Below are 18,665 nucleotides of genomic sequence, written 5' to 3' on the forward strand. Positions count from 1 at the left end.
CGCGTCGCCGCGACCCGCGTCCACGGCTGTGGAATTTCCTCAGCCTCGCCTACACGCGTCTACACCAGCGACGAGGCCAAACAGACCAGGCTTAATCACCACGCAGCGAAAGCACCAACGATACGATTACAATACAGGGCAGGCAGGCACAGCGGAGTGTGATTATATTTTTAGTAGCGGGGTTGGAAAAGATGTCTACCTTTGCGCTACCGCGCGAGGCGCTGGGGAGGTTGGCGGAGGAGATGCCGGAGAGGTCGAAGCAGATCGCTGCGCTGGGGGCGCTGGTGGGTGTGAGTTCCCCTCCTTCTTGTGGTGTTTGGTGTATAATTGGGGATATGAGCTGACCGATGTAGCCGCTCTGTGCGCAGCCGAGGAATATAGTAGTCTACGGCCTCGCAGCAACGGGGAAGAGTGCCGTCGTCGGCGGTGTGCTGGGCGCATTGTCGACGGGTGAGGTGTCTGGGGGGAATGGGTTGAGGTACGCGATTGTGAGGAGTAAGGAGTGTATTACTGGACGACATCTACTGGAGCGGACAGTGTGTGCGGTGGCTGCCGCGGTAGATTGGGAAGAGGGCGCAGGCCGGTGCGAGAACCTCGCGCAGTTGGCTGTATTGCTTGGGAAGATGCTAGAGGGCCGTAAGGGACGGTTCGTGCTAGTATTCGATGGTGTGGATAAGCAGAGGGATGCGCCGCCGACGTTGGTGCCTGCGCTGGCGAGGTTGGGGGAGGTGGTGAGTTTTCTTTCCCTACTCTGGGGGGGCAGTTGAGGGCGGAGCTGACGTGTGAAGAACGCGAATCTGACGACGGTTTTTGTGGTTACGTCGCCGAGACCGCATTTTTTGCATAATCCGGGGGCGCCGCATGTACATTTTCCAAGCTATACGAAGGCGGAGGCTGTGGCTATCGTCTCGCGGTCTGTGCCGTCGATATATCCTTCCTCGCCTTTAGAACCGACGTCCGTATCCGACGGCGATAACGTGGCAATCGAGGGCGGAGATAACAACGTAGGTGCCCGCCCAACAGCAAAAGAGACAGCAGATCTCTATTCCCGCTTCCTCTCCGCCGTCTGGGATACCTTCGGCAAGTACGCTGGACGCGACATCCTCTCCTTTCGTCGCATTGCGCTCACACTCTGGCCGCGCTTCACCGCTCCAATACGGGCTGGCGTCTACGGCCCAAGAGAGTTTCAGCGACTTCTCACATCTCAACGCCCCCTCTTCCGAGACGAATCCGTCCTCCTCCCCTCCGTCGTCACCACATCCCTCGCTCTCTCACCATCCACCACCCCCTCACAACCCCAACTCCCCACTCCCACAATAAGCAAACCAGCCGCCACCTCCCTCGCAACCAAACACGCCCTCACCACCCCACCCCTCCCCTATACATCCCGCATCCTCCTAATAGCCGCCTACCTCGCCTCCTACACCCCCGCCCGCCTCGACCCCCTCCTCTTCGCCAAGTCCTCCGCCCCCACCAAGAAGCGCCGCAAGAACCTCGGCGGCGCCGCCACAAAGCCCCGTCCCGGGACCGCGGCGCGGCGGAAGCTAAATCGCAAGCTTCTCGGGCCGCAGGCATTCGTGATGGAGAGGTGTCTTGCGATTTTCTGGGCGCTGAGGGAGGAGGCGAATGGGGCGGGGAGGGCGGAGACGGGGGGGGCGGATATTTTGGCTGCGGTGGCGGCGTTGGGGAGTCTGAGGTTGTTGGGGAAGACGAGTAGGGTTGCGGATCCGTTGGAGGGGGGGTGTAAGTGGAAGGTTAATGTTGGGTGGGAGGTTGTGAGGGTGGTGGGGAGGAGTGTGGGGATTGAAGTTGAGGAGTGGATTATTGAGTAGATGAGGGAGGATAGGGATTGAGGGCTTATGGAAGTGCTCCGTTATACTCCAACTCAGTGCAGAGTTGTTGGTGGTAGCCCATGGACAGGCAATGGTGGGAAAAGCACCTAAATAATAAACTACAGATACTAGTGCCACTTAAAGGCTAAGGGACAGAGAGACTGTGTATCACGGCCACCAAGAGGGTTAGAACAACCGACAAAGATTATTGTTGTTTAGGTTATTTACAGGAACTGCAAATAAAACATAATTAGACTGTTAATATCTTAGAAGCTCTCAAATATAGCTATCAATTCTCAATTATTTTAGGCGGGCAGTAGTACGAGCAAATCGCCACACCATGCCATTTCCTATCCCAGCCATATAGATGAAAGCAACTTTAATACAGCCCAATACCTTCTCATGCCCCGTATAGCCATCCACCTTGGTATCATAAAATCATTCCCCCTCAAACGCCTATAATACAGAAAATCTCCCTCGGATACAAGTAGCGCCACGCTTCCCCAACAGAAGGTACAAAAACAAAGCAAACCCGTCGTCGTTGCAATCAAGCAGAAAGATCCATTCGATCCAGCTGAGTTTCGACGTTCAGTCCCAACCCCTCGGCAGCACAGTCACGGCAGTACCAGGGTTTACCCCGTGGTGGCGGGTCCGGGACACAGCGGCGGTGGAAGGTTCTTGCTATACAGTACTGGTGGTATGTTAGTAGTGAACAAAAGAGATGCAGGACGGCCACAAATTAGGTTCTTACTTCAGCTGCGCACATCACTGATCCACCAGGCATTGCGTAGCCGCCACACTCACACTCGCCTAAAGCTCGAACATTGCGTGGTCGGGGCGGGTTGAGTGGGTCGGGTGTGATCACGAATGGTGCGGATGCGCGTTTTACATGTGCTGCGGCTTCTTTTCCCTTTCCCTTATTATGAGGATCTGTTTGGGATCCTGACGACAGGTTATCAGCAACAGCTGCATCTGGCATGTCCTCATCAGAAAGGTAGGCACTCTCCATCGTCTCTAGGTAGGTGAGAATATTCTCGCGGATCTTCAGAGTGATCTTCTCCGTCCATTGTAGTTCCTGGAGGTGCTTCTTGGCCCACTGGAAGCGCTGAATTTCCTCGAAGAACCACGCGGTATTATCTCCTATGAAGGAGAGCATTAGTTGCTCTAGGGATTTTGTCTCATCTGGAGCCGCCTTGAAGTCCTTTTCAAAGCCGTTGAAAAAGCGGACATACTCGGACTCGGCCTCAGTAGTCGGAAGTGGAAGATTTGACTTGTAAAAAATGTTGTCCAATGCCGGTATATCTCGTCTCGAAGTACGGCCGTAGTAGCCAAGGAAGAGTCGAAGCATAGCGACGGGTTCACCGTTCGATACGTGCGCGCTGCGACCGCTTCGTAAAGTCTTTGAGACACGGAGGAACTTTTCAAGAGATTTTGGTTTGCTATCTTTCACGTACCTATCCCACGGCTCTATCAATGCCCGCTCTTCGCGCGCTATTGCAGATAATTTGCTGGCCTGTCTTGCTTTTCGAGGAGAGATGCGCTCGGTCTGAAACATCTCTAGGCATTCCCATAGACACTCATCTTCGATCCTGCCACTCATTTTGAGGGTAGTAAGATGTTTCAGTAGTTCTTTCTTGCGGCATTGTTCCTCGTCGAACCACTGACGGTTAACCTTGATAAACTCCTTGAGAATCTCGGGCATAAATATCTTCGACGTTGATTTCTGGCCAAATATGAAAGGGTCCCAGCGATTTATGAACTCCTTCTCTGCGGGGGTCATGTCACTGATATTGTTAATCAATTCCTCCTGTTTTCTGATCCGCCAGTCGTGACAGACAGTCGATGGTGGCAGTGGTTCTCCAGGTTTGAGCATCCTTTTCGTAGCGATATCATATAGTGGCTTCGCAGTTTTGGGGACAACAAGCTTGGGCGTTCCATCGTCGTCATCTTCGTCAACAATGACGCTGCGGGAGTTCTGAACTCGAGTCCGTTTTCGTGGCTCAATGGGCTCATCAGAATCAGATACGGCATCCGGCGTTGTATTTGGTGAACTTGTCTTCGATTGAGGCTCGGAGACAGAAGCTGATATAGAAGGGTCTCGTGCAGGTAGTTGCCTAGGGTTGGAAAGGTTTTGCGCAAAAGGTGGCTTAGGTGTCGGAAGGGGATTGGTTGCGATGCTATCTGAGGATGAAAGGTCGTCTTCAAAGTCAAAGATACTCCTCATGATTGCGACTTCTGGCACTTTGTTGACTGTTGCATCTGGGTCAACTGATGGAGCATTATTGACCGGTGAACCGACGCTGACTGGAGTGTTGACTTGAGATAGAGTTGTTGGTGCTTTGTTGACTTGTGCATCTGTGCCAACTGATGTAGCGTTATTAACTGGTGAACCAACGCTGACTGGTGAATTACAGCGGATCTGAATGTCGACCTTGGGCAGTATTGTTGATTCTCCATGAGAAACTGTGATAACAAAATCTTTTTTGTCACTTGTTGATTTCGTGAGGGTGAATTTAAATTGAGTGTGACTTGCACGGAGATGGTGCTGGAGAGCTTTGACTGAACGAAGTTTGGCGAGGCAAATACCACAAGAATAGTCGTTCATTCTAGACTCTGAAGGCACATAGGCAGGCGTTTGGTCGCCAAGTTCAATTTTCCACACAAAATTTGGCTTGGAGGACGTTTGTAGTTTCTTGCTCTCCGGTTGAGTAACCTCTGGCGTCTCCCATTTGGCATCAAGCGCGAGCTGGTATTGTGTCGTTTGACGATCAGGTCCAAGTTTGATTTTCAGAGGCATTTTCATAGATAGTGACTCCAAAGGTAGCAACTCCGTCTTCGTGACCATTTTTAGATCCCTTTTGTTAGAAATACCATGCCTCAGCTGCTTGCCAATAGGGCTACCCTGAGAAATCTCACAGTCAAGTCCCAATGGAGGCCATGGTCCTATGCGAACAGTTGAAAAACTGACATGGCAAAAGTACTTCTCTGCCAGGCCATATTCTCCCTCGTCGAGAGGCTCATCAGAATCATCTTCCGAATCTGATATCTCGCTAGGCGAATCGACTGAGGGCCCCTTTAACTTTTCGGCGGGGGGCTTGGGAACATAGAGCTCCCTAATAGGAACTACGAACGATCGAGGTAGGTTAATCTCGGTTTCTGGATGCCCTGTTGCTGGGTTCCAGGCCGTGCGTATCTCGCCTTCTTGGGAGATGTGGAGAAGTTCTTCGTGGATATCTGTCAAAGTCCCATTCTGGCACTCGCTCGTGGGATGGTATATCTGCATAGAACAGCGGGCCTTTACCGGGACACCATCTAGACGACGAGGGATAAGAGATTCATGCTTGTCTCCATACTTGTCCAAGATACCGCTGAAAGTAATTGCGAGTGAGTGTGGCTCTTCAAGCCTATCGGGGGCAGGGTGATCTTTCTGAGCAAGCTTGCTCTCCTTCAGTTTCTTGGCCAAGTCCAAGCCAACAATTCCTATCCGCTGCCGCTTCGACGCCCGTGGGTTCTCCCGACTCGCCAGCCGTTTGGGGTTCTGAGGCGACTCCTGACGTGAAACAAGTGATCCCATGTCACGATTGGATTTATCCAGGTTCGCTGCATCTATGCAGTCCATGGCTCATCAGGAGTGCTGCTTTGCATGACAAACATTGGCACTGCAAGGCTGGCGGATGAAATTGATGTAAACAAACCCAGCAGTGAGTGCGCGCCCCTCGATCTGACCACTCAATCCTTGGAGAAGCCTCCGAGTCGATCAATATAAGCTGTTCTTGGCCTCACTCTTGGCCTTGGCATGTAGTCTCGTTGATGCTTGAATATGAAAACGTGATTTTGTCGCGAGATGGGGGAGGTGGCAGTGGCTTGAACGTCGTCTAAACTGTCAACCCACAGCCTCACGCGCGGCCATATTTCACCCCCCAAGGCTACGAACCGGGCTTGGAGGAATTCTATACTAAGTTAAGTAAAATAAAGGCTCTTAATCACTTGGGGCTATATCATCTAAGCTGGTTACTTCAAAATAAAGCAAAGACAATAATTTCTATTAACTTGGCTTAAATACTAGTATTAATCACCGCCAGGCGGCACGAGTAAAACGTCCACAGAGTTGTGGCCTTAATCTAAAGGCCACAATTTATAGTTATCCAGCCTTGCTGTGCACTAACACCCAAACGACGTGAGGCTGACAATTTTCTTTTTGGCCCGCAAGAAATCCAGCCTTCCAGCCTTCCAGCCTTCCAAGCCAACCAGCATATAATATTGTATGCTCAACTACACATATTAGGACATTTTTATATGCTCGTTGAACTTGCGAGTGTATTTGAAATGTACTCCTATGTTCAACCGGACGCGTGGGTTTGCTTACGGCTGCCCTCCGATACCCTCAAAGTTGTCCAAGTGACCCCAAATACGTGAGTGTCTACGATTGGAGTGAGCGCATCACACGTCAACCTCGCTGTGTCGCCGTCTAGAAGCTGATTCCGGGTAGCACTATCTCCCTAGGAAAATACGGTGCTTTCCAGAGCAACCTCATCCTCGGCCGTCCTTACCACCTAACCTACGAAATCCAAGACCGCAAAGAGGCCTCGGCACCGTCACTACGCGTTGTCCCTGCTTCGGAGATACACGCTGACACTATCGCTGAAGAGGAGGCAGCACAAAACCCCACATCGGACTCTATAACACTGGGCGGCGATGGCGTGCAGTTTGAGCTTGTCAGTGAGACGGGCGAGGTTGTCATGCGCTCCAATCGCGAGACCATCGACAACGCAGCGCGACAGACAATGACTATGGAGGAGATTGAAATCCTCAAACGCGACGGCACAGATGCTGGCAAAGACCTCATTGCGAAACTCATGCTGTCGCATACAGCGCTTGACGAGAAGACCGCCTTCAGTTTAGCCAAGTATAAGCTGCTTAAGACTAAAAAATACCTGCGGCAGTTCACCGTACTCCCGCTCGACGTCCCAATGCTGACGCATTGGCTGGTCGACCAAAAGGATGCAGCAAGGATATTGGAGATACGCAACGAAGTCCTGGCGTTAGTAGGATGCTGGGCAAATGTCCACTTCTCAGGCGACCCATACGGACTACCCACGCCGGCCCTATCACCCACTGTTCCTGGCCAGGGCCGCTGGCTCGTTGTCGACGAAATAGGCGGTCTCCTTGTCGCCTCTATGGCTGAGAGGATGGGGATACTCCATGCACCACCGCCGTCAGCAAACCCACCGACACCCGCTACAACCACCACTTCCAAAGACGCAGATGAAGACGACGAATCTTCCCCACACGACTACCTCTCTCGTCCGCCATCTGGTTCAAATACCATAACCCTCATCCACGCCAACGCCCAACCCAATATGTCCCTCCTCAAATACTTCGACCACAACCCTGACACCCCATCGCCCTCGCACCCCCTCACCACCCACCTCCACACCATCTCCTGGCTGCAGCTCCTCGACCCCAACGCCGACACCACCTACAGCACACCACTACCCTCTCTCGCCCCCGCCGAGTTATCCACCCTCAAATCCGGCAAGCGCGGGCAGTACTACAAGAAGCGCCGGCGCCTCGCACGCGTCTCCGCCATCGTGGACTCCACCCGTGCCGGCTCCTTTGACGGCCTCGCCATCGCAGCATACATGGATCCTCTCACCATCCTCCCGCATCTCATTCCTCTCCTGCGCGGCGGTGCTCCCGTCGCCATCTACTCGCCTAACGTGGAGCCGCTGACCCGTCTCGCGGATTGCTATAGCACGAGTCGTCGCGCGGCCTTTGTGGCTGCGCCACCCGCAGAGGGTGACTTGACGAATTGGCCCGGAAACGAGGATTTCCCGCTCAACCCGACGTTGCTGCTCGGAGTTGGTGTGCAGACGTCGAGAGTGAGGGAGTGGCAGGTTCTTCCGGGGCGGACGCATCCGCTCATGACGAGTAGAGGTGGAGCAGAGGGGTATTTATTTACAGGTACGCGGGTGATTCCTGTGGAGGGCAAAGTTGAGGCGCGCGGGAATTACAAGAGGAGGAAGACGGATGGGGGGAAGTCGGGAGAGGTGAGCTCCGTACAGACTCCAGCGGTGCAGACACCAGATGTTATAGAGCAGAACATAGACGATGTAGTCATGGGACAGGATGTAGATATATAATAGCTCTCCTACTGAGAACAATTGCATCGATCTATCCGCACAATCGTGTTCCGGTCACGAAATTTAATTTGCTTTTGACGCCTCAAATCAGTTTCAACCGCCAGTTGCACCTTTACCCCGTCCTCTTCATCGTTCAACCTAGCGCTGTATTCTTTCTCTGCCCCGTCGCGACGTAACGCACATCATAGGCTCTTCCCCATAAACTTCCTCTTCGTAAAGCTTAGCCACCATTTACTTGGCCTATCAGACCCATCTTCATAGATCCTTGCCAGTAGCCTCTGTGCCAGCTCCTGGCGGACTTGCATCAGGTATTGTTTCAGGACTTCGGCATCTTGGCGGGAGGCAGGTGCTTCAAACATCTATGTTTTGTCAGTACTGTCGTATACTGTGGCAGAGAGAAGTGACAAGGGAGAAAGCATACCTGGTTCAAAGGGAAGCCTGGGTCGCCTGGGATGGAGAAGTTGGTATCGAGCGCAATGTTCTGGACTTCCTTCTGTGCTTCCCTAGATGACGATAACAATTAGCAATTGGTCCAATCCAGGCACCCACGAGCACACGAGCAAACCCTCGCCTGCCCCCCAAACCCCAAACGGAAACCAACATACCTAGCACTCATCGCCGGCCTGATCTTCCCCAAACACTCGCTCACCCACAAAATCCCATATACAAGCAGACGATCCGCATATCCCTGGATCTCAAAGTTTCGAAAGAACGTGTTGGCGCGGAACAGGCCGAGCACCTCGTCCAGCGCATCATAGGACTCGCTATCTGGCTCTGGCGACTCGGAGGCCGCGAGGGAGGGCTCGGCGGGGAGAGCGAATGCTGGGCCGCGGGTGCGCGTGCGGAGGGGGAGGAGGGGGAAGTTGCCGATTAGGCGGGGGGAGGGCTCAGAGTTGAAGATGGAGTTGTAGGCCTGTGGTGAGGGCGGGTGTCAGCAGGGTGGGTGTGCGGGGGGGGACCTGGGGGATTGTAGTAGATGGAGAAAGGCAGAGGTGCGTGGTGTGATGGGATTGAAGAGCTTCAATGGGGATATTGCTTACCGGCATCGTGGTGGTTTGTTGATGCGCATGCGTGTGTGTCGAGGTGGGAGGTTGGACCCAGGTTGGTGGGGTATGCTCGTCGTCATCTGTCGGCGGCTGGACCCGCTATGTATCCGAGAGTATGAAAGGCAAGAGCCGCGCGCATAATGGCAACCTGTTCTAAGTAAGGTACGAGAAGGTCACAATTAATAGAATCTAGTAAAATAACGCGGTTGGCACATAATATGCTTTTCATATACACGTTAGTCGTGCACTTATCGTATTAATGATACTATTTACAATTATTACCGCCTGAAATCCCGCTCATCCATATGTCGTCTCTGCTCCATCTGTCTCCTGTCCTCCATCATCCTCCTCTCATCCAACTGCCTCCTCTCTTCTAGCTGCATCCGCTCATCCAACTGTCTACGGTCATCCAGCTGTCTTCTCTCATCCAATTGTCGTCGCTCATCCATTTCTCTCCTCTCATCCATCATCCTTCTCCCCTCCATCAACCTCCTCTCCTCCATCAACCTCCTCTCCTCCATCAACCTCCTCTCCTCCAAGTCCCGCTGATACGCCTCTTCCGTCCTCCGATCGATCACCGGACCAGGCCCACCATACCCATCCCTCATCGGCTGTCGTCTAAGCATCGCCTCCTCATCCTGCCTCTGCTGTTGCAGAGTCAACCTGTCCGGCTGTGGCTGTTGTGGAGGCGGCGGTGCATACGGACCCGGGTGTCGGTCATACGAAACCGGCGTATACGACCTTTGCGCAGCTGGTGCCGGGCTAGGTTGTTGAGCACGATGGGGCGGCAGTTGGCCATACGAGTGCTGAGCAGCTTGTGGCGGCATCTGCTGGGCTTGCGCGCTGTGTTGTCCAAGGGGAGAGGCTCGGGTTTGAGACGACGGAGGTGGTTGGCTGATATAGCGCGGAGGCTGAAGAGAGTGTTGCTGGGGCGCCTGTTGCTGGTATGGAGGCGACATAGCTGGTCCTGGATGTTGGGTAGTGCTGTAAGCGGACTGTTGCGGGCCCTGCGTTGACGTTGGAGGGGGTCCTTGTTGCTGTCGGGCATCAAAACTACCGTGTCTAGATCCGTGATGGGATGTATGAGAGTATCCCATACTGGGAGATGCGGAACGATGGCTGGATGTACCAAACGCCATTTGACGATGGCTTGGGTGCTGAGGTGGTTGAGATTGCTGGGGGGGCTGCTGGGGTTGTTGAGGCTGGTAAGGAATTGGCGTCTGTGGCGAGCTAGCTGGAGGCTGCTGGTGCTGCTGGTGCTGCTGTTGCTGTTGCATCATGTATTGCTGGTGGGCATAATACTCGCGGTCAGGCGCAGTTGAATCTAACGGGGAGCCAGCATGTTGCCTTGACTGTGACTGGTTTTGATTTGAGCTAATAGGAGAGTATGCCATGTCATTGTGTCTGATAGCTGGTGCTTGTGACGTGCTAGGAGGGCGTGTTGACTGAGGTGCTGCTTTTCCGCGAATATCAGTCAACGACGACTCTCGTCGAAGGTGCGTTGGTGGTGGCCCTGCTTGACGCGGTTGATACAGCGGCTGATGCGGAGGGTGTGTCGGAGAGGGCTTCATTGCCGACTGTAGTTCCGGAGCAAGTTTTGAAGCCACTGGTTCGCTTGGTTCATCGTTAAGTAATGACATAATGCTGGATGTTTTCCGGACAGTCTCTTGTTGACGAATAGCCGCAACAGGCTGTGGCTGTGGCGGAGGTGCTGATGGAGGCTGCTGGTGGACTGGAGGAGAATGTTGATGGGTTGGTGGTGCAATTGGGGCACCTCGAGACGTCACTGGCGATGCTAATGAAGATGGAGTCGATGGTCCTGTGCTAGCTTTCAAATCACCAAGTGCATTTCGTGATGGCTGGAAATTTCGTGGCGGGTATTGGCCAATATTTGCACGTCTACTATCCTCAGCGCGAACAGGTGACATTGCTTCGGTACGTGGATGCATCGGAGGGCCACGTTGCTGGTGCTGTGGTAATTGTTGGGGGTACTGTTCGAACTGAGTCGTACCTGGCACATCGGTTTCTTGCTTCATCCTGTACTGTTGCTGGCGGGCCTGCAGGCGTTGCTCCTCTTCCAAGCGTAGAGCTTGCTGCCTTTCGGCCTGGGCTTCTTGTGCAACCAGGTGGGATCGCGATGTGGTTCTAGCTTGATCGGAAGCAGGAATTGGCTGAGGAGACGGATTTGAAGTAGATGATGCTCGTACAATAGGTCTGTTGGTGTCGCTGTTGAAATAACCAAGCGTCGGTCCTCGTGGCGGGCGTTGCTGCTGCATTTGCTGCACAATTTGTTGTGCTTGTGGTAAGTGCTTACTAGGAGCAGTGACCGAGCGAGAAGGAGCATTTGACGCCTGAGAAATAGAGCCTGCTTGAGCCAGAGGGGCATATCGTGGGCCTCCTGGTTGTGGCGACGGTGCATGCTGCCCAGCCAAGGCATGCGAAGTTGGGGGTTTCTCGTCTTGTTCGAATGTGCCAATAGAACTATTTGGCCGGCCAATCGGATTCGTAAACCCATCGTATCGGTTGGGGGGCATTCCTCCAGTGAATAGCATGCCCGTCGATGTCTGCGGAGGCAACTGTCCACCAAGATACATCTCGTCCATATCATCCATAGAGGTGAGGCCAAGAGGCCGCTGAGGCGATCCAGCAGGACCGTCGTATTTTCTTTTGATGGGATGGTTAGTCTGGGCAGGTGGAGGGCCTAGGTTTTCTCCTCTGGCTCGTTTGTCATCAGCAATCCGGGCCATCTCCTCCAAATCGGATCTCCCGGAGTCGATCTGACGTTGATAATAATTCTTGACCTATTGTCGGTTGTTAGGAACAGCTAGCTTTGCATTCAAATCAATTGGTGCTATAAAAGGTACATACCATGATATGGGTCTTGGAAGCCATCCACTTCGCAATTCCGTGCCAATCAGTCCCATAGTATTCAATGAGCATTGGAAAGTCGTTCTGCTCAGGAACACTCCAATAACTTGATGTTGGCGCAGCTGTATTCCGCTGATTCTGGGGATCTGAGTTGTATGCTGATCCTGGTGGTAACGCTCCAACGTGCTCCGGGACAGGGTAGCCCTGAGGGACAATGTCGTTCCCAGAAGGAATTGGTGCTGTTGGTTTCTCGGCAACGACACTTGGCGTGGCATAGGGAGGGAGTATTGGTGCGGGTCCATCCCACGGAGCAACTTGGCTAGTGAATCGGACGGGCTCGGGAGGTGAAACAATTGGCTGCTGCCATTCCTTAATTATTGGCATGGCATGTGGAACCTTCGTCTCCTGGTTCTTTGGAGCGGCGTTAGGAGCAGCGGCCAATAGTTGGTTATTCTTCGGCTGCTTAGTGGCCTTCTCGCGGGTACCAGCCGCCTTCCCTTTGCGTTTTCCAGTAGCCGTAGGCTCGCCCTCCTTTGGAGTCGCAGCACCGCGCCTCGCAGGTGTTGGTGCTGGAGTGGTATCAGACTCGCTTGGGGCAGGCTCGGCACCACCAAAGATAGGCGCAGCTGCTCTTCTTGGCCGGCGACGGTCAGTTGTGCCCTCAGTGGGTTCTTCTTCGACCTCCTCTCGCCCAAGGGCAACTGTGTGCACACTCGTCTTGGGCTTGCGCTTCCTGCCTTTGCCCCTGATTTGCTTCTTCAGCTTTTCTTTGAGCTTCAGCTCATGCTTGACAAGATAATAGTACTGAATGCAATGCTTGTAATTCCGTCCAGGCAACGCTTCTGCGATCTTGCCCCATTGTTTTGGATAATCCAGCATGGTTTTCTCGAAGGTTTCTCGTTCCCACTCTGTGAAATCTGCAATAGGGGGCAAGACTTCGAACATAGCCAATGCGCGGTCAGAAGCGACCAGGTTTGTATAGTCACCATAACGAGTGGCTTCTCGGTCCTCTATACTTAGCATATCGGGAATTCCGGCTTCCTTCTCGCTGGCGGCCTTTGCCTTAGCAGCGCGATCCTGGCGCTTGCGCTGCTCAGTCGCCTCAATCTGCGACTGTCTCAGCAGCCTCTCAATATCACGTTCTGTAGCAAATCTGCTCACAGCCCGTCGGCCTTCGGTTTTGCTTTCAGCCGGCTGAGCGCTGGCGGCACGGCTTACTTCTGCAGCTCTGTTAGCTTCCCACCTTTCCCGGCACCGAACCGCAAGCGGATTATCAGATCTGTGAAAGTCGATCCAATCCTTATACTTTTGCTTGTATATCTGCGAATTCTCTTCGATTTCCCTGTCGCGCATATCGGCTTTAATGGTGAGGCTTGCAACTAGGAACTCCATCACATCAGGATCCGATTCGATCCCTTTCAAGAAACCTGTTTCTTGTTGCCAGGGGGTAGTGACTGCGAATGGTAAATCTGCGATCGGGGGCGTCGCCATTCTCTTTCTGACTACTTCCAGCATTGGCTCAGTCATGATGCTGTCTTCGACTGGTTCGATTTCTTCGGGTTGAGCTATCGGCTTAACATCCAAAGCAAGGTTTTCCAGCTCGACTAACGGGGTGGAAACCTCGGGAGACTTTTTCGCGGCCGGCGGCAAGATAGCGGCGGGCACCTCGACATCTGCGCTGATAACAGGGACGTCGTCTAATGCCATAGGGGTTGGCGCCTCCGTCGTCTTTACCGGAACATTCTCCTTTGCCTCAATAGATGGCTCTAGGAGCGCGGGTGGAGGAACTGGTGACCGTAGTTGTGACATGTTATTGAATGGAATGGAAACCGATTCGAAGATTTCGACGGTGTTCTTGGCAACGCCCCGGCTAAGCTGGCTCTTCACTTTCGAAATCTCGTCTTCGAAATAATCATCGTCGATATCGGAGTCAGACGCCTCGTCTTCTGGAGTTACGTAGTTTGTTGGTGGTCTCCAAGTCAGCGTTGTGACTTCTTCCACTTTGGGTGATTCGTCCACTTCGCCCGCCTCCATCATAGTTGAATCGTCGCCGGCGGGAGCTTCTGGCTCGCGATTTTCAACGACATCATTTGATACATCCTTTGGTGGTTCTGAAGATGCAAACTTTTGCTGCTCCTCCGCCTTCCTATCAATGGGCGATGTGGTCGTTGCATCAGGCTTTGAAGGTGCAGCTACAAATTTTGGGTTAGTCCACTGTATGCTCCCTGGGTATTCTAGGCGCCCGCCATGCGAGGCAGGGGGTCTCTCACTTCGTGGGCCAGTTGGTATTGCGACTGGAGCTGATCCCACCGCCGTTTGCCCACCGCCCGCGCCACTAATAACTGATCCAAAAGCCGGCACCTCGGGTGCCTGCGGAGGAGGTGAAGGGTTCTCTCGTGTTTGCAATACTGAGACTGAAGAAGTAGGTCTCTGTGGGTATGTCTTGTCCCAAGAGTCCGCCGGGCGATCCTGTCGAGGTCGGTCGCCACGCTCCGGTGAACGGCTGCGTCGTCCCCGAGGCTCGCCACGGCCATCAAAGTACATGCCACGCCCTCTTCCAGCACGAGGCTCCCAGTCGTCACGACCACGCCCGCGGCCCCTTGTAGCATCACGGGAATCATTACGGACAGGTGACCGTGGTCTCCCTCGAGGCGAGCTGGGGCGAATCTTCGAAGCGCGGCCGCCCCGAAAGCTGTCGCGCCTATCTCGATCAAGTCTATCCCGGTCCTCCCATTCCCTCTCGTGGCTCCTTTCGTCACGAAATGGCGGTGGCGGCCCTCTATCGTCTCGTCTATCGCGAAAGTCGCGATCGATGTCGCGTGGGCCTCTATCCCGGCTATCGTCTCGCCACCCACGTCCTCGTCCTCGTCCGCGGCCTCTGAAGTCGCCGGAGAAGCTGTTGACGCGTGGTCCGCTAGGGATATTGTCGCCAAGTGCCTTTGGGCCTCGAGGGGGTTCTCGACTCGGGAAGTCTCTCATCGAGCCACGACTCGAATCGCGATAGTTGTCGCGGGGTGAGAAGTTGCTATTGCTTCGACTGTCGAGACCAGGGCGGTAGTTGTTTTCTACTCCACGGGCTGGTCCATTGAATTGTCCTCCATCGCGCTGGTCGCTGTGGCGAGCTGGTGATCTGTCGCGAGGAGAGCGCCGAGAGTCGCCAGCCGAATCAGGCTGCGCATATCGAGACCTAGGACAAACGTTGTCAGAGTCTGGCGCATACACATACATAGTGAAGCACCTACATTCATATTTAGGGGCGATGGCCCGGATATGTTTGAGACCAGGGCAACCAGACCGCGGCAGTTGAAGCTGGGGTGGAGCGACTTGGCTTTCGGTACCTGGAAGGTACTCTGGGGTTGTGTTAAGTGTGATGTAGACAGCCAAACGCCTCGAAGCTCTTGAGGTTACAAATAAGACAAGTCCATAAAGAATATTAGAGGCGCCGCGATGGTTGTTGATGGGCGTTACAAGAGCAGAGGTCGTTGTTGACGGTATTAAATGCAATTGAAGATGGACTTGTATACATCGTCCAGCGTTTGGCGTTTGATCTCGAACGGCTGTCGACTAGATCGTATTTGGTTAGCGCAAGGAATCCATGCAGAAACTTGCATGTTGTGGTCGCTGGTGGTTGCATGGTAGCCGCAACAGGCGGCCGCTAGCGGCTGCGGGTATCATTGTGACTCCGTTCGCCGATTAAGCGCGATAAAGATTTATATCGGCGGCCAATATTCAATATTCGATAGCAGTCACTACCAGTCAACGAGGAAGGAGCACAGATACCAGAGACGCCTGTTTAGATCTCAATATTTCTGATTTATGTATACTTGCTGAAGGTCTAGTATTGCCCTATTCTCCTTGAGTTATCAGACCTTTTCTTCAACGTTTATTATTTTAAAGTTTCGTCGCTTTTAGAGAGGCAACGTGGGGTAATTCGGCACTATTTCGAAGCTTCTCACCCCCTGCGCCTCTAGGATACTGTCCGTTACTATATCTTCAACATACTACCGCATGGGAGGAGATATTTGAATTCTACATTCCTATATCCATTCAGACATCCCTCGCTGACCATGGCGACCAATGGAGGTGGGGCAGTACCTGCGTCGGTGGCCGCGGCGGTTCTCGTGAAGTCTGAGGAGATGCCAGCCGGCTCCAAGAAGGTTGAGGAATTAGACTTCAACGCCTTCGCTGGCAGCAAAATTACTGTGGAAGACCTCATCGCAGGAATGACCAACATGGGTTTCCAGGCAAGCTCTATCGGCGAAGCAGTCAAAATTATAAATGACATGGTAAGTAATCCTGCTCTCTCGTCGTTACCTCCCTAATCATCTGCTAGAGAGAATGGCGCGACCCTGAGACGTCTGAGAAAACGACAATCTTTCTCGGGTATACCTCCAATCTCATCTCCTCCGGCCTCCGAGGCACACTCCGATACCTCGTACAACACAACCATGTCTCGGCTATTGTCACAACGGCAGGCGGCATTGAGGAGGATTTTATCAAGTGTCTCGGAAACACTTACATGGGTGCATTTTCAACCCCCGGAGCCGAGCTACGCGCCAAAGGCCTAAACAGAATAGGAAACCTTCTTGTTCCCAATGCCAACTACTGTGCCTTCGAAGACTGGGTCGTGCCGATCATCGACGCCATGTTGTCGGAACAAGAAGCTGCCAAGGGAACCGAAGCGGAATTCCACTGGACGCCATCGAAGGTCATCCACCGCCTAGGAAAGGAGATCAACAACGAGGAAAGCGTTTACTACTGGGCCTACAAAAATAACATCCCTGTGTTTTGCCCGGCACTCACCGATGGCAGCTTGGGTGATATGCTGTATTTCCACACGTTCAAGTCCTCGCCAGCGCAACTACGCATCGATATAGTCGAGGATATCCGCCGCATCAACACCATTGCAGTGCGCGCAAAGAGAGCGGGCATGGTGATTTTGGGGGGTGGTGTCGTAAAGCACCATATTGCGAATGCATGTCTAATGCGCAATGGCGCTGAGAGCGCCGTATATATCAACACGGCGCAGGAGTTTGATGGAAGTGATGCGGGAGCGAGGCCAGATGAGGCAGTCAGCTGGGGGAAGATTAAGGTGGATGCTGCAAGTGTAAAGGTATGATATTCTCGATGCTTGAAAAGACTGCATGCTGACCAAAACTAGGTATACTGTGAGGCCACAGCCGTCTTCCCCATGATCGTCGCAGCTACATTTGCCAAGCCAGGGAGCAAAGATTCGGCACAGAAAATAGAATTAAATACAATATGAACTCCATCGGGTTTAGTTAAAAAAAATACAAATACAGCTCGCCATTCTCAAGAACCGTTCCATTATACAGCTTACAGTCGGCTCCTCGCCCGATTAGCAGCAATTTTTGCCTCATATCTGGCATTTAACGCAGCCGCCCTACGCCGTGAACGCTCGTTCCACTTCTTCCTGTCAATATGCGCCGGCCTTACAAGACCGTTCAGCCACGGCCCCCAACCGTTCTTCTGTCCGAGCCAACAAAAGTCGCGCCACTCTTTAATTAAATCCTCCAAGTCCACCTCTTCCAGCCCCTCTCCACCCTCGCCGCCCTCTTCACCCACAGTCTCATCATCCTCAGGTTCCATCATTGAATACAACCCCGATCCCGCCGCTACAACATCCCCATGCCCCATCTCTACGCCGGACTCCGCCCGCGCAGTCTCATCATTGTCATCGTCCGTCTCTGAGTCCAACTCAACTCCTGCCGCCTCGGCATCAACGCGTGTAGCCCACGTCTCCGCGGACATCCGTCCACGCACGTACGTTACACTCTTCCGACCGCGCGGGAAGCGCAGAGGCCCGATCTCGAACATGCCATAGGGGCCAATGTACCAAGTGTTGCGGTCGTCGGGGGACTTGAGCAAATTGACGGCCGACATAGTCAGGCTGACACAGTTGAGGCACACATCATTGCAGCGGTCACAGGATGCGGTTGGCAGGCCAGGTATGTCAAGGCTCCCGCTGTCAGAGAGGTAGGCTTCGGCGGCTTGCGTCGCGACGGTTTCCGATGTGCCTGCGGATGAGGGTCCTGCTTCGACCTCTTTTGGCGCTTTGTCACGGCCAGTGTCGGTGTAACTCGCCTTAGCCGCTAATGGGTTGGATGCCGCCGTGCGCGGTCGTTTGGGCAGGTGTTTTGTCGCCGTTTTCGTCTTCGGCGGTTTAGGTGGAGGAGACACCGGTTCGGGGGACATCCTCGCTATCGGCTTCCTAGCCCGTGCCGAACGACGTGAGCCGTCTTCGCTGAAGGTGGTGAAGAAATCGGTCTCTGGAAACCCTTTGTCTGGAGCGAGTTCTGCGACTAAGTCCCTCAGTGGGCGCTTGGTTAGGCTCCGAGATTTAAGGGGGTTTGGAAGTTCGTCGGCTGTGGAGCCAGGCTTATTCGAGTCCTGGGTTCTAGACGGGCTTGAGCCGGTTGTCGGGTTCTGAGGGTTGCTCATGGTGCTGTCTGTAGCTAAAGAAGGGCCTGTCGAAGAAGGGTCTGTCGATGACAGTGCTTGAAATCCTAGGAACTGGTAATAGAGTTGTAAGGAGGAAAGTGAGACCTTAGGCAATATTACTCTATACTTCTGTAATAAACGCTGCGAATTTCGACACTAGCATGCTTACTTATGACACCGGTGCTGTCTTAGCCTCTTTAGTATTACTAGACTAGCACTGTGAGACAGGTTTTAGGAGGCAGGAACGATCCGCTTGCCACGGATATTAAAGAAGCTGCAGCTTCGTAGCGACTGGCATGGAACACCAAATTTAG

The 18,665-nt window shown here is 53.4% G+C and overlaps 7 protein-coding genes across 7 annotated transcripts; 3 read left to right on the top strand and 4 right to left on the bottom strand.

The window, feature by feature from the left end:
* The first annotated feature begins 71 nt into the window (after positions 1-71).
* On the top strand, positions 72-2,118 carry VC83_00700 (uncharacterized protein). The gene is made up of 3 exons (XM_024464387.1): positions 72-290; positions 354-731; positions 789-2,118. Exons 1-3 carry the CDS (start codon positions 192-194, stop codon positions 1,830-1,832), a joined length of 1,521 nt encoding a protein of 506 aa, XP_024327985.1. The 5' UTR covers positions 72-191; the 3' UTR covers positions 1,833-2,118.
* Positions 2,119-5,876, bottom strand: VC83_00701 (uncharacterized protein). The gene is made up of 2 exons (XM_024464388.1): positions 2,584-5,876; positions 2,119-2,523 (listed from the first exon to the last, which is right to left on the bottom strand). Exons 1-2 carry the CDS (start codon positions 5,449-5,451, stop codon positions 2,380-2,382), a joined length of 3,012 nt encoding a protein of 1,003 aa, XP_024327986.1. The 5' UTR covers positions 5,452-5,876; the 3' UTR covers positions 2,119-2,379.
* Positions 5,877-6,046: 170 nt separating this feature from the next.
* Positions 6,047-7,975, top strand: TRM6 (tRNA (adenine(58)-N(1))-methyltransferase non-catalytic subunit trm6; the record flags this gene model as incomplete). The annotated part of the gene is made up of 2 exons (XM_024464389.1): positions 6,047-6,244; positions 6,322-7,975. Exons 1-2 carry the CDS (start codon positions 6,129-6,131, stop codon positions 7,973-7,975), a joined length of 1,770 nt encoding a protein of 589 aa, XP_024327983.1. The 5' UTR covers positions 6,047-6,128.
* On the bottom strand, positions 7,945-9,149 carry ARC18 (subunit of the Arp2/3 complex). The gene is made up of 4 exons (XM_024464390.1): positions 9,016-9,149; positions 8,581-8,888; positions 8,397-8,478; positions 7,945-8,334 (listed from the first exon to the last, which is right to left on the bottom strand). The coding sequence occupies exons 1-4, from the start codon at positions 9,019-9,021 to the stop codon at positions 8,158-8,160; spliced, it is 573 nt and encodes a 190-aa protein (XP_024327984.1). The 5' UTR covers positions 9,022-9,149; the 3' UTR covers positions 7,945-8,157.
* A 111-nt stretch (positions 9,150-9,260) lies between these two features.
* VC83_00704 (uncharacterized protein) lies at positions 9,261-15,374 on the bottom strand. The gene is made up of 3 exons (XM_024464391.1): positions 15,132-15,374; positions 11,890-15,076; positions 9,261-11,822 (listed from the first exon to the last, which is right to left on the bottom strand). Coding segments are annotated over exons 1-3 (5,712 nt in total). The 5' UTR covers positions 15,134-15,374; the 3' UTR covers positions 9,261-9,299.
* Positions 15,375-15,956: 582 nt separating this feature from the next.
* On the top strand, positions 15,957-17,155 carry DYS1 (Deoxyhypusine synthase; the record flags this gene model as incomplete). Its single annotated transcript, XM_024464392.1, has 3 exons — positions 15,957-16,175; positions 16,223-17,002; positions 17,051-17,155. 3 exons carry the CDS (start codon positions 15,957-15,959, stop codon positions 17,153-17,155), a joined length of 1,104 nt encoding a protein of 367 aa, XP_024327982.1.
* Positions 17,156-17,226: 71 nt separating this feature from the next.
* Positions 17,227-18,351, bottom strand: VC83_00706 (uncharacterized protein; the record flags this gene model as incomplete). The annotated part of the gene is made up of 1 exon (XM_024464393.1): positions 17,227-18,351. One exon carries the CDS (start codon positions 18,349-18,351, stop codon positions 17,227-17,229), a length of 1,125 nt encoding a protein of 374 aa, XP_024327979.1.
* Positions 18,352-18,665: the final 314 nt, after the last annotated feature.

Source organism: Pseudogymnoascus destructans (genome assembly GCF_001641265.1).
Source record: "Pseudogymnoascus destructans isolate 20631-21 unplaced genomic scaffold scaffold_2, whole genome shotgun sequence".
NCBI classification, from domain to species: domain Eukaryota; kingdom Fungi; phylum Ascomycota; class Leotiomycetes; order Thelebolales; family Thelebolaceae; genus Pseudogymnoascus; species Pseudogymnoascus destructans.